This window comes from Gossypium raimondii, chromosome 12 (assembly GCF_025698545.1).
Source record: "Gossypium raimondii isolate GPD5lz chromosome 12, ASM2569854v1, whole genome shotgun sequence".
In the NCBI taxonomy this organism is placed as follows: domain Eukaryota; kingdom Viridiplantae; phylum Streptophyta; class Magnoliopsida; order Malvales; family Malvaceae; genus Gossypium; species Gossypium raimondii.
In genome coordinates, this window is record NC_068576.1 from 40,304,661 (window position 1) to 40,318,356 (window position 13,696).

The 13,696-nt window shown below is 34.7% G+C and overlaps 2 protein-coding genes across 3 annotated transcripts; both read right to left on the reverse strand.

Moving 5' to 3' along the window:
• Window positions 1–2,014: 2,014 nt before the first annotated feature.
• On the reverse strand, window positions 2,015–3,530 carry LOC105764117 (pectinesterase inhibitor 6). Its single transcript, XM_012582588.2, has one exon. It carries the CDS (start codon window positions 2,710–2,712, stop codon window positions 2,122–2,124), a length of 591 nt encoding a protein of 196 aa, XP_012438042.1. The 5' UTR covers window positions 2,713–3,530; the 3' UTR covers window positions 2,015–2,121.
• Window positions 3,531–3,634: 104 nt separating this feature from the next.
• Window positions 3,635–10,543, reverse strand: LOC105764116 (DExH-box ATP-dependent RNA helicase DExH8). Of its 2 annotated transcripts, none has more exons than XM_012582586.2 (14): window positions 10,210–10,543; window positions 9,201–9,378; window positions 8,530–8,703; window positions 8,232–8,379; window positions 7,517–7,831; window positions 7,036–7,182; window positions 6,783–6,963; window positions 6,176–6,456; window positions 5,968–6,090; window positions 5,737–5,881; window positions 5,363–5,631; window positions 5,091–5,285; window positions 4,183–4,710; window positions 3,635–4,015 (listed from the first exon to the last, which is right to left on the reverse strand). In XM_012582586.2, exons 1-14 carry the CDS (start codon window positions 10,355–10,357, stop codon window positions 3,794–3,796), a joined length of 3,054 nt encoding a protein of 1,017 aa, XP_012438040.1. In that variant the 5' UTR covers window positions 10,358–10,543; the 3' UTR covers window positions 3,635–3,793. The 2 variants fall into 2 exon arrangements, with proteins under 2 accessions (XP_012438040.1, XP_012438041.1); XM_012582587.2 differs by having other exon boundaries at window positions 9,201–9,373; window positions 10,210–10,358.
• Window positions 10,544–13,696: the final 3,153 nt, after the last annotated feature.

The following is a 13,696-nucleotide window of genomic DNA, read 5'->3' on the forward strand; positions in this document are numbered from 1 at the left end:
AGTAAGTCCCACATTGACAGGCTTGGGCTTCTTGAAACAATAGCATTTAATTATTACATGAAAACCATAATATCACAATGAGCTATCTACCCTTAAAAGTATCACAAAAGCCCTTGTATTTAGGGATGGATTGTATTTCGACCCATTTATTGAGAAATAGGTAAATTAATACGTACAAATTAGCTCATTCGCTAAATTTTATTTGTTAAATGATGATGTGGAACTATAAAAAATATTTTTATGGGTAAACTATAAAAATAGTCACCCAACTATTATTTTTTTCGATTTAGTCATTAAACTTTTTTAAATTAAATATTTGATGTGGGCTTTTTTATTGGTCCAATAACAAAATTAGCCCTCTAATGTTTACAAATTCTATCATTTTATCCTATATATAAATAATTCAACAAATTTAGCTCTCAACGTATACAAAATTCATCATTTTAGTTCTAATTCTAAAAAATTAATAAATCTGGCCTCAATATTTAGAAAATCTGTCAATTTAGTCCTAACTCTAATAAATAAATAAATAAATTTTAAAAATTATTTTCCACCCTTTATAACCCATGTGAAATATTTAAAAAGAAAAAGAATACTCTCTTTCAAGTTACTTGCAAAAGAACCCTAAAAATTGAGATAAAACACAAAAACATTAAAATCCAAAAGAAAATAAATGCATTAAAATGTTATCTATTGGGGTAGTAAGGCAACCAATTATTCTTGACAGGTTCCAAATAAATTGGTTGGTCCAATGTGAAGCCTAAATTATAGTAAAAAATTTGCTACAATTAACTTGAAAGAGGGTGCTATTTTTCTTATTTCAAAATCTCACATGGATTAGCTAATAGGTTATAAAGGGCTAAAATGATATTTTTAAAAAATATTTTTAATTTTTAGAGTTAGAACTAAATTGATAGATTTTGTAAATATTGAGAACCAAATTTATTACATTTTTAGAATTAGAACTACAATGACAAATTTTGTAAATATTGAAGGCTAATTTTATTGAATTTTTATATTTTATGACCAAATTGATAAAATGTGTAAACATTAGAGCGCTAATTTTTTACTAGACTAATAAAAAAGCCCACATTGATTAAAAAGTTTAGTGATTAAATCAAAAAAATTTAATAATTGGGTGATCATAATAGTTTACCCATAAAAAATGATTTTCAGCATTGATTTATCGTTTCACACCATTTAGCAGATAAAATTTAACGAAAGAGCTAATTTGCATGTGTTGAAATGTATAAGAGTTGATTTGCTTATTTTTTTTCAGTAGAGAGACCAAATACAATCCACCCCTAAGTACAAGGACTTCTCTCGTAGTTTTACTGCTACCTACCTATCTTGATAAAATAGGCCATCTTTCTGAATATCCTTTCTTGGCAAATTTTTTTTCTATTATTTTACTATGAAATGAGAAATCTCAGCTTTTTAAGTGAATTGTTTGGTTAATATATGATTTTGGCCATCTCTATTATACTCAAATTTGTGATTTTAAGTAGTCATGTTTTACTTTATATAACTAGTCCAAATAGACAACATTGCTAATTATTCTTGTTAAAATTCTGATGTGGTTTTTTGCTTAAGAACACTTCCATTATTAAAAAATCCATACCAACATGATGAGTTGGAATTTCTGTTTTGTTTTTAAAAAACCCACTTCAAATATCTTAATTGTAACTGTTTGGACTGACATAAAAAAAAATTATGTCAAATTTAAGTGCAAGAACTAAGTCCAAATTCATGCATAATAAAAGGACCAAAACAACAATTTAACCAAATTGTTTCAAGCACTAAATAAAAGAATAATTTGTACTTTAGTTAGCCAGCTGTATAAGAAGAAAACAGACAAAGCTTAAGGTGACTAATTTCCCTCGAATTCTAACTTACATTTCCTACAAGATTGCTTGTGCTTTGGAATGGTAGATTTCAATTAAACCCCGTTTTAGCCATTTTAGCTGAAACAAAGAGTGACCCTAAAACAAAACAAAGCTTTAAAAGCAAGAGCTTTACGAATCACATGAACAAGCTATTAATATTCAATTCATACATGGCTGCATGGAAACAAAAGACTAGTTGATGCCTGGTGGCTCTTATTACTATACTGAATACATATCATGCTACCGTATTGTCCAACCCAGAGGTAGCAAGTTTATTGACCAAAGCCAATGCATTACTAGTAAAATACGAGGACCTCAAAACCCGATTCCGCACCATTTTGGCTTGTTTTCCTCTCGGATTCTCGAAACCATCTAAGCAAGTTTCGTGATCAGTAAGAACTGCACTCAACCATGTGGTTATGTCCCCCATTTGTGCGTAAAAATTTCTGGCATTAAGCTTCCTGAGAACCCCAAGTGAGCCGTGTAGTTGGTCGATAGCATCTTGTAAACACTCGATGCAATCCGAGAGTGGGATTTTGTAACTCCCTTTCATCGTTCTGTAATTCTTCACTTTCATTAAGTATTGAGTGACTTTCTTGGTTTCTCCAATGGTGATTGAAACCCCAGCCCGTGCCCATTTGCTTGGACTTGTTTTCGCAGTGCTGGAAAAGGGTGCTAGTGTGTTGATGCAAAGGGCACGGTATCGGGTTACACTGCATGCATCTTGAACGTAGTTGGTTGATGAGTGTGGTGTTGATTGAACCCATTTTAGGACGCTTAAGAGAAGCAAAAGTGTAAGGTAAACATTGGTGTTTGCCATTAGCATTAAAGTAACCTAGGGATTACTTACGGGAAAAGAAAAGAAACAGAACACAAGGTTGAAAAAGAAGCTGAATAGATTTCATGTAAAGGCTGGGAGAGCCCTTTGTTTTATGAACTTTGATATACAGAGAATAGGTTTATAAAGGGCATTTTTTATACTGACTGATGGTACTCCTTTTGAAAAGGGAAAAGGGAAAGGCAAGAGAATGGTGAATGCAATAAATTTAAGAAGGGATTAGAATAGGGTTGTCAAAGATAAAGGGTGAAGAACATGTGAAAGGACAGGTGAGTTGCTCATGAATTTAGATTCAGATTAGATCTGTTAGGTTATCTTCTTCTTTTCTTTTTTTTTCTTTTTTATGATGATGATGAAAATATGTTCATGCCTGTAGAGGATCAAATCGTTGCGCATACAGCAAAAGTAATTAACATAACATTTGTAAACCATCACTCCTTTTATCACAATTAATTTTTAGGGTTTCAACCAAATTCTGGTATTGTAAAAAGGTCACATTCAATAGGTCTCTAGAGTTCAAATCGGCATGAAATTAATCCCATATATAGGTTTCAGATAGTACTTATCATTGAGTTGTATAATGGTAAAGACTTGAGCAGTGTGTGTGAAAGAAAGTTAATGGCGTGCCAAATAAGGGCGGTTTTCAGTTAATTGCAGTTACTTTTTAGCAGCCATTGAAGCTTTTGGGGTATTTAAAACTTGATTGCTTTACCTAAAAGGAGGGGAGAGGATCAATATCCTATTTAGTTCGATTCACATGATTCTATCAAATCAATGGTGCAGTTCACATGAATGTGATGATCATGTCTGCTAAGGCATTTACCTTTATTGAGTGGTACCTCCAGTTCTGATGTTTTGAAGGCAAATTGCGGGTGCATTGCTGCATCTTGTAGCTGTTGCAAAAATAATCTGAAAATAACCAATTGCCAATACATGTATATATATATATATTATGCTAATTCTAGGATTAAGGCAATTTGAAAAGCATATACAATTTGCAATATGTACAAGCAATTTTTTTTTTAAAAAAAGGCTTAGTTAACTTAATGCAGACATAACTAATGAATTTTCAAGACGTTTCCCGGTCATGCAGATGTTTCTGAAAAACAGAAGCGTAGTCACCAAACTGGATATCACTAGGAGGCTGCATGTCAAACACATATGATACAGACCTTGGCATCAACATTGGCTTGTTAACTGTTACTGTATCGAGTAGCTCCCCAAAGCTTGCTTCATCAAATGGAAATGACTCTGTAAGGAAGAAGAAGCTCTCTCTTGCCAACTTTTCCACCTGAAACAATACCACGCCTTAAAACATCTCAGAGAATAAAAACCTAAGTCGATAATACACAACTGTGCAAAGCTACCTTTATAAAGAAAATCTTGAGGTATTTTTAACTTCATAATCACTAAGGCCAATGTTAAGAGCATAAGGTTGGTATGGCTTTGATGATTTACCTCTAATTGTGAAAATTTGATGTTGTTCATGGCAAGAATTATTTTAACCTCAAACAGGGTATCACCTAATATTCGGATGGCCAGATACTCAAAAAAGTTCTGCACAAGAATTTTCTGCACGTCCAAATTATCACTATGACTATCGAGATAAGGAAACCACAGCACGATTTTGACTTCATTCCATGGTATTGGGTTCTCCCCTTTGTTTGAAATGATGGTCTGGTAGGGATGATGGAGGCCCCATAGGATTCTTACATCTGTCAATAATGGGTCACATATGGATGTTTCCGTCAAACTTGTTGTAGAGATGATCCTAGATGGCTTGCAGTGGTTAGCAAGATTTGAGGTGAAATGCATATTAGCATCATCCAACAAAAGGATGTATCCAACGGAAGAGGTTCCAAATAGTCGTAGAAGTGATGAGGCATCAGCATGATCAGCTTCTGGCTGACATACATTTGAGCCATATGATGAGATTGGCTGATACGAATCATGAGAGAAGGAACATAAATCTCCATTCCTACAACCCTGCAAGCCCATTTACACAGCATTAACAAACAAAGCTAGAGAAATTATCAAAGAGCTAATGATGCTGCATCTATCAAGATAAGAAAATACCAAAACAGTTGAGAAATGGGACAAGGATTAATTCTTCCTTACCGCATCCAATGTGTTCAGTGATCAGACTAAAATCATTTAAATGCAACCATGTTGTAAATGGGTTAAAATTTGTAATATTTGATGTTCCATAATGACCTTACAATATGATGTACATAATCACACATAGCACCACAAGGTAAAAGGGATCCAGTAGGTTTGAGCTTTGCCGGAGTGGTAAAAAAGTAACAAAATATTTGGACATGTATAGGACCCAAATTATCATGTTCAAGAACTAGAGCAAAAGATACCTGCAGAGAGAAAAAGAACTTGCAGGCTGGTTTTTTTGCTTGGAGTGAATGAGAAAATCTGCACAGACTACCCCTGTTGCAACATCCATTTACAAAATAGACACACAGAGGAGCCCCCCCATTCATATGCGAATCATAGTCATTAATAATTGCCGGGTAATTACTAGAAGTGTCTCCTGCACATTGAACTCTTATCTGTTGAAAACAACAACACATTATTAATGTGCCCAAAGAACAAAGCCGATGCAAACATGATATACAAAAAATAGTACCTCCTTAATAGTATTCACCAAATTTTTAGCCACATCATTGGTCTGAAAGTGACCAGAAGCAACAAATGGTACAGCAACACATTTCCTTGTCTCATTCGATTGCTCAAGCTGTTCATCACTTGAAGAAAGTGCATCTATTTCTCCCTGTTGCTGACATTCAAGAAGGCAAGTATGTCCAAACTCATAAGGAGAATAGTAAGTTGGAATGCCATTAGATGCAGGCAGAAAATTGGGCCGGAAGCGGTGCATGGAATTTAATATATCTTCATCTGAAAAGAAAGATGTTCAAGTTATAGAAGAAACTTCTAAAGATAATATTACGCAATAACACAAGATTGTTTTGGAAAAAAAAATAATATTTTATCAATTCATACACATTTCAGAGACATGGTGCAGTGATGACTGCAGAAGATGATGGAAAAAGCACCATTCTTCTTCAAGCTTCGGCAGCAATAATGTTGCAGGTTCCATTTCTTCAAACTTCAGCACTTGTTTCAAATGTTCAAGACGGTGCTTATCCTTCAGTGCAAGGCAACACATATGCATCATAATTTCAAAACCAATTCCGAAGGATGAAACCTCAGCCAATTTAGAAGATAGAGTACCTTAAAAACACGTTGCCAGAACTGAAATGCACATAAATTTCCTAAGAATGCAACCTCCTTTCGACCAGTTAGGACAATTTTATCACTATCAGCGGAAAAATAGCAGTTTATGTATTCTGTAAACTGAAGTAGAAAAATCATTATCAGAAAGAGAAATTTCAAATAAGGGTACCCAATACACACAAGTTAATGACTTAATGGGCAGTACCAAATGATCATCCCCAAAAGGATGAAGAATAGGCAGGGGTTGAGTATCCATCAATATGCCCAGAAGAATGCCTTCACGCAACATCCCAGCTTCTCCAAATTTGACTACAAGTACAGATGCATCAAAAGACAGTGCGAAACTGGCAAGAAGCCTTCCATAAAATGTAGGCTCATACCGGCCCCTTGAAGATGGTTTTTCAAGTGCCTTCACATGAAGTAGCAAATTCAATGCATCTTCAACAACTTCTGCATCTGGAGGGTCCAAAGCCTTCTGCAACAAAGCTAACCCCCAATTTACCAGAAATTAGACCCCATTTGACCTTTTAAAATGTAAATGAGCAATATGAATCAGTACATGCATAAGCATAGGCCTTTTGCAAGCAAGTTACTTTGCATATCCCATTTCAACTTTCTAGGTAGACTGAAGTTGACATTGATACTACAAATATTCACAATGCAGGCTCAAAACTATGAGACTCAAGTCATTCTCTATGACTTAAAATATATATTATGTGTCTCTTGACCATTCAAAATCACAAAAGGACTTTTATACCTACATCATAATTAATAGAAGAACCTTTCATTTACAATTGAAACATAAACCACACCTTTGGGATCATTAATGGCTCTGGATTCAGCACAACATATCTGAAGCACTTGCTGCCTCAATGACAACTTCAGTATAGCTGGACACTCGAAATCCTCAAGATTGCTGAAAAATGATTGTGTAACCAACCGATATACATGACCATCACATGTACGACCAGTTCTACCTCTCCGTTGCTCAGCCTATAACATTTAGGTGAAAAGGAGGAACTAAATAAACAAAAAAACATTAACCATAAAAGATTCTTTCAATACCTGAGACTTAGAAACCCAAACAAGCTCTGTTGAATCCTTTCTTCGAGCAGAATCCCAAAAGACTTGTAAAGACCGGCATGAATCAATAACAAATGCCACTTTGGGTATTGTCACAGATGATTCTGCAATATTTGTCGCCAATATTACCTGTGTAAAATATATATATATATATATATATATATATCTTTGGAACATTAATAACCACAACACAAGATATAAAACTTGAAGAAGAAAATCACCATGATGGTTGCTATTGATGGAAGCAAAAATTTATAAAAACTTCATGCATAACTTACATCAAACTAACAATGCTATATAACTGCAAATGATCATATTATTTGGACAACCTGCTCAGTTTAATCAGAAAGTCATTCAAGTTTACATCTAGCATGCTAAAAGATGCATATGCATAATGTCTTGCACGTTCAACCTTAATAATACTCAGGCAGTCAAAACTCATAATTAGGGTTAAAAGGTATACCTTACGATGAGATTTCCAGATTTTCATAGCCATAAGAGCTTGTTCGGTGTCAACACTACCATGTAAAATGTGAACCTTAAAGGATGAACTAAATGGCTTCAAAAGGTACCATTGCTGCTCGAGGGCGTAATACGTGGGAAGAAAAACCAAAATGCTCTTCTCAATATCAGGCTCATTTTCATGGATGTACAACACTAATTCATGTATAAGTTTGTGCACTTCAGGCTTGATTTCAGCATCTGCCATGGAAGGGCATGGACCAGAACAATATCTTGAAGTTATTAATTCTGAACTGATTCCAAGAAAACCAGTCACCTGGTAAAAAAGGTAGCACAATCAAGATATCTATGAAAAGAATGGCCTATGGCTCCAATATCATGATTCATAAGTCCATATGCACTTCAAACCCCTTGAATGCCTCTGTAACCTATCTAAAAATTCCAAATCTCACTTGTATGCCCTTGAATGCCCCTTGAATGGCCAAGTATTATCATAGACCAAATAAAGATAACAATAAACTCAACTTTTCATGATAAAATTAAAGCTATTTAACAGTAAAGTTGTTTTCCTTAAACATGCGATTAACATCATATTGTCTCTAATTCTTCGTGAAAAGTAAATTTTCTTTGTAGGATTCTCAAAGATACATCATGAGCCATGTGTCTCTCAACGAACAGATTTATAGTCCCCCAAAAATCTTAAAAGTTCAGCTGACCTGCTCAAGGTATGAAACTTGTCGCTGGAAATTTTCTTTCCGGTTAGAGCTGGGAATTCCCAGAACCTCAACTCTTTCACCTCTACCAAGGTCCCTGAAGTAATCCCTGTACCTCCCAATATCAGCAGTTGCAGACATCAATACCACCCTGGCGAATTTACAGATTTATCATTAAGATAGCTGTTGAATGACAGAAAAGCATTCGCCAACTCCATGCTGGCTTTAAAAAATAACAAATTAAATGAATTTGAAAACATGAAATAACACATGAAACTGAAAGGATATGTTAATTGTTAACCTCAGGTCTTTGTTCTTCAGCAGAAATTGCTTCACACAAACAAGAACAAGATCAGACTCAATAGATCTTTCATGCACTTCATCAAGAATGATAACCTTGTATTTAAGTGCCTGGAACCCCTTATCTCGCATTTCATCCAATAAAACTCCAGCGGTTTTGAAAACAATCTTTGTTCTGCAAAAAAAAAAATTTAACATAAAATCTAAAATAGATCCTATTAGAAGTAAAAGAAATTGCCGAGAAGTAGCTGCAGAAATTGAAGCAGGTTGCTTGTACAGCAAAAATCTTTAGTGCTTTCATGCAGCAAGGAAAAAGTAAACAGGATGGTACAAGAGAATGCATGACGTTCTTATCAATACTAGTCAGAACGATAAAGTGAAGTTGATAGATGCTATCAGAACGATAAAGTGAAGTTGGCAGATGCTAACTCTGAAAGCCATTACTTCCATTGATGAGAATGAAAATCATTGAAGAAACATCAAAGGAGATAATATCTTTCAACATTGCAAATGCTTTCTCATATTTCTATGACATCTTGGCAGATTAAGGTTAAAAAATAAGTCCTATGTGTGCTTCAGAGAAAAAAGAAAACCAATAAAGGTTCTCTTGCTAGATGAATGGTCACAATATGTTTGTTAGCACACATAATCAGTTCACAGATTACAAATTACCTAGATGATAGATGTTTTGAATGACCTATATGGTATCCAACCTCATCACCCAGCTCACAATTCCGAGCTTTTGCAACCATTTTGGCCACTGCCACAACAGCAAATCTCCTTGGCTGTGTGCATAAAACAGGAGCCATGTTTTCCTCCAACAGGAATTGCGGAACTTGAGAGCTCTTCCCTTATAGTAGAAGAAAATGAAAAAACCAAAAAGGCCATCAGCAAATTGCAACTAAAAGGAATATAGTTAAATCCTAGTCAAACATAAGGCATTTATAATTATAGTTTGTAGAGATAGACTAGTACAATTAGGGAAAGAACAAGCTATCTTTACTTTCCCTAGTATTAGTAAATTACAGATCAACCACTAAACAATATAATGAGGTATAAGTATAAAAATCAAGTACGTTACATTCAAATTTCTTGTAATTCCATTTTGTGGACACTCCTAACTGTATCTGTAGCAAAACTAAGTGAAAGATAGCCTAAACAAAATAGTCAGAATTGTAATTAATCAAGATTCTAGACTATTAAAACCTCCATTAGACCGAACCAAACAGATAGGGCTTTGACTTAGTTGAAGTAACTTGCTCCCTTACAATTTTCATTTTATTATCATCATCATGCGCTACTTTAAGTAATACTGTAACATTGACATCCAAATAGAGCTTGAATTTCACTTTCCTATTTCTACTTATGATCGCCATGAAGAATAATAATCTAATACGGACAGTTATCTTAAACTCACCATCGACCAAACAAAGCATTAAACGAAGCAGGAAAAAGGCATTCAGATCAATCGTTTTTTACCACACTCAAAGCGATCAAAGCACAAACATGATAAAACCAGTATGAAGAAAGTAAGAAGGCAATAAAAAATTTATTCAATCACTGTATAAACATGAAAGAACTTCACTCTTTCCATCAACTTGGCCAGCAGCAACCAAACGCGACCCATTAAGTAACTAAAACTTCGAAATCAGAGTAAAAACATAGTAAACGGAGGTAATACCACAGCCGGTCTCGCCGACGATGAGAGTGACGCGATTCTCGAAAATTTTCTCAACGATTCTCTCCCTGAGCGCCATTACAGGTAGAGACGAGAACTCGGAAGGCGGAAATGATGAAGAATGCGCCGACGGAGACGATGGTGACGCCATTGTTTCAAGCTTTTGAAAATCCCTCTCTCCTTTTCTGTTTTGTATCTACTTCTTCTGCTCGTACTACTGCTTCTTTTCTTTTCTTTTTTCTATTTTGCCTGTTATTATTATTATTTTAAACGAAGAAAGAAAGTGGAAAATATATAGAGATTTTTAGCTTGCCTTCGGGCCGAAGTCCGACTCTCCCTCCCGCTCTGTGGCGATATCAGTACACTTCGTTTTCAAGCGGGAACGGGGATCAGAGACGGTTGTATGTAGATGAGATCGTGAGGGTGTGTACGGACATTGACTGTAAGTCAACGTTTTGTCCCTTGGATCGTTGAGGGGTTCTTGATCTGGCCAATGGAGGGTTGAGAAGTGTGCGGGGAAATGTCATCGAAGGAAGTTCGACTCCTTGGCGCTCACGTTAGGATGGAAGTGGGGTCGCGCGGTTTTGTAAAAAACACGGGTTGTGGGACCGAACCGATGACCTAAAGCTGATGACTTTAAAATTTCTTAGGGATAATGCAAGATCTAATCCCTAAACTTGAAAATATTTTCCAATTTGATCCATGAATTTTTCTGATCCACATTAGTTTTTGGACTTGACAAGTTTTTCCAATTTATTCCATGTGATACTAATGCAAGATAAGATTGTATGCCATGCCATCACCTAATATAATTTTTTAGGTGATAACATGACACAATATCAAAGTATCACAACATCACATGGACTAAATATAAAGCAACAAAAAAGTTTAAAGACTAAATTGAAAATTTTGCCAAGTTTAAGAAGTAAGTGTTGCTTTATCCAATTTTTTTATCATTAGATATATGCTCATTTTTTTAACAACTTCATTATAGGTTCTGATCATATCTGCTTTTTTGACATAAAGTCTAGAACTAGGCATAGCCCCTCTCCCCAACCCATAAATAGGAGGATAATGCGATTCAGTGCACTCGAACCGACGTCTTCCTGCATTGGCAACAATGCCTATATCAATTGAACTAAGACTCAATCAGCACATATGCTATAAATTTTTTTGAACAATCTCATTATAGATTCTAATCATATATGTTTTTTTTACACAATGCCTAAAACTACTCATAACCCCTCCCTAACCCATAAATAGGAGGATAATGCATTTCAGCGCATTTGAACCCATGTCTTCCTGCATTGATAACAATGTCCATACCAATTAAATTAAGACTCAATCAACTATATACTACAATTTTACATGTGAGTGAAGATATAATTTAAAATGTTATTATATAATTATTTGATTTTTTATAGAAATTATTTGATTTTTTAATACCTTTGTCAAATGGTATTATATTACTAGAGACATTAAATTTATTTTAAATAAGTTATAAATATATTACTGTTTTAATTCAACAATTTGTAGAAGATGATATGTAAAGTTAATTAATAATGCATATCAACCATTAAATGATAAGGATTATGAAAGAAAATACTAATGAATTTGTAAATTTTGATGCAATGTTTAAATAAGAATAAGTTTTTGGAAATGTTGAAGACCATTACACTTTAATATATATTAGTAAAATTGTTGGGGATCGACCCGATTAAGCAATGAACAAGTAAAAATAGCAAAAGAAATTGAGAAATTGAACACACAAATTTAACGTGGAAAAACCCCTCCAAAGAGGATAAAAAATCACGGGCAAAGATAATTTTACTATAATGGTAAAAGAACGAATAGTACAAAAGATGGAGATAAAAACTAAACCCCAAAAATTCGAAAACAAATAACCCTCAAAACGTAAACACAAAATTCTCTAAATGCATTATTAGTTCTAATCTATAATGGGTGTGTATTTTCTAGGGTTGTAAAAGAACCTATTTATAGGCTAAACTCATACGTCAAATAATAATAAAATAACATAGACTAATCAAAGTTTGATTAAAACAAATAAATAGAGTTTAATTGAAAGGTTATTTCTCAAATTTGACTGAAATAGGAGTCATACTCAATAAATTTCCACCTTGACTTATATTTCCATAATATCATCTTTGTCAAAGCTCATCACGGGCCTATCTTGAACTATGTAGGGAATTAATTGAGTCGAATCTGACCTTCGACTTGTACACTGCCAAATTAAAACTAACCCGAGTCTGATTTTCACGAACACAATACCTTAACTTTTCAAAACCCGCATCCAAAAGAGAACCTCTCTTCAACAAAACGGTCATACATTTTTCCCTCCTATGACCAAGTTGCCTCTGCTCCAAACGAGTTGACTTCAACTCCGTAACGGACGAGGGACGTCCGATTACACAGGTCACTATAGAACCTTCCATTATATAAAGACTGCATATTCTTTTACTTTTTAACAAAACAAGAGCTCCATGAGATACTTTAATGTCGCTCGACTCGATGTTGATTTTGCATCATTTCAAGTTTAAAATACTCAAGGAGATTAGATTCTTTCGTAAATCAAGTATATACCTGACATCTGAAAGTGTCCTAATCGTCCCATCGTGTATCCTAATTTTAACAATACCAATACCAATTACCTTACTAGATGAATTGTATGTAGAGAACCATTCTCTATTGGGACAACTCCACCTTCAACTGAATTGTATGTAGAGAACCGTTCTCTATTGGGACACATGTGGAAAGAACATCCCGAATCTAAGATCCACTCAGACGTGAGCTTAGAGTTATCACTCGTTGGCACTAACAAGAAATCATCACCGCTTTCATCGGCCAAATTAGCACCAGCTACATCTTTCTCGTTACTCTCAACGGCTCTTTTATTTCGCAGTTTATAACAATCTGCTTTGACGTGACCTAACTTTTTACAATAGCGACATATTTTGTCTCGTTTCTTTGATGCTACAAAAACGGAAGCTTGCCTATCTACCTTACTATTCAAACCAAACTCATTGTTGAGTTTGTCTCTACTCAAAAAAATGACCCTTCACATCTTTGAATAAGAGTTTGTCTCTGTCATAAATCAGGGTCTCCCTGAAAGACTTGTATGAAGGGGGTAAAGAGCAAAATAATAGCATAGCCTGATCTTCATCGTCAATATGAACCTCAACGTTCTTTAATTCATTTAAAAGAGTAATGAATTGACTGATGTGATCTCTAAGAAGCTCCTATTCGTTCATGCGAAATGTAAATAGACGCTGTTTCAACACTAAATGGTTAACCAGAGACTTAGTCGCATAAAGAGTTTCTAACCTTTTTCCACAAGGCGGATGAGGTCTTCTCCATCAATACCTCCTGCAATACTGTATTCATGAAGCACAACTAGATTGCAGACAATGCCTTTTCATCAAGCTCTTCCCATTCTGTTTGATTTAGATTCTCAGGCTTTTTCCCGGTAACA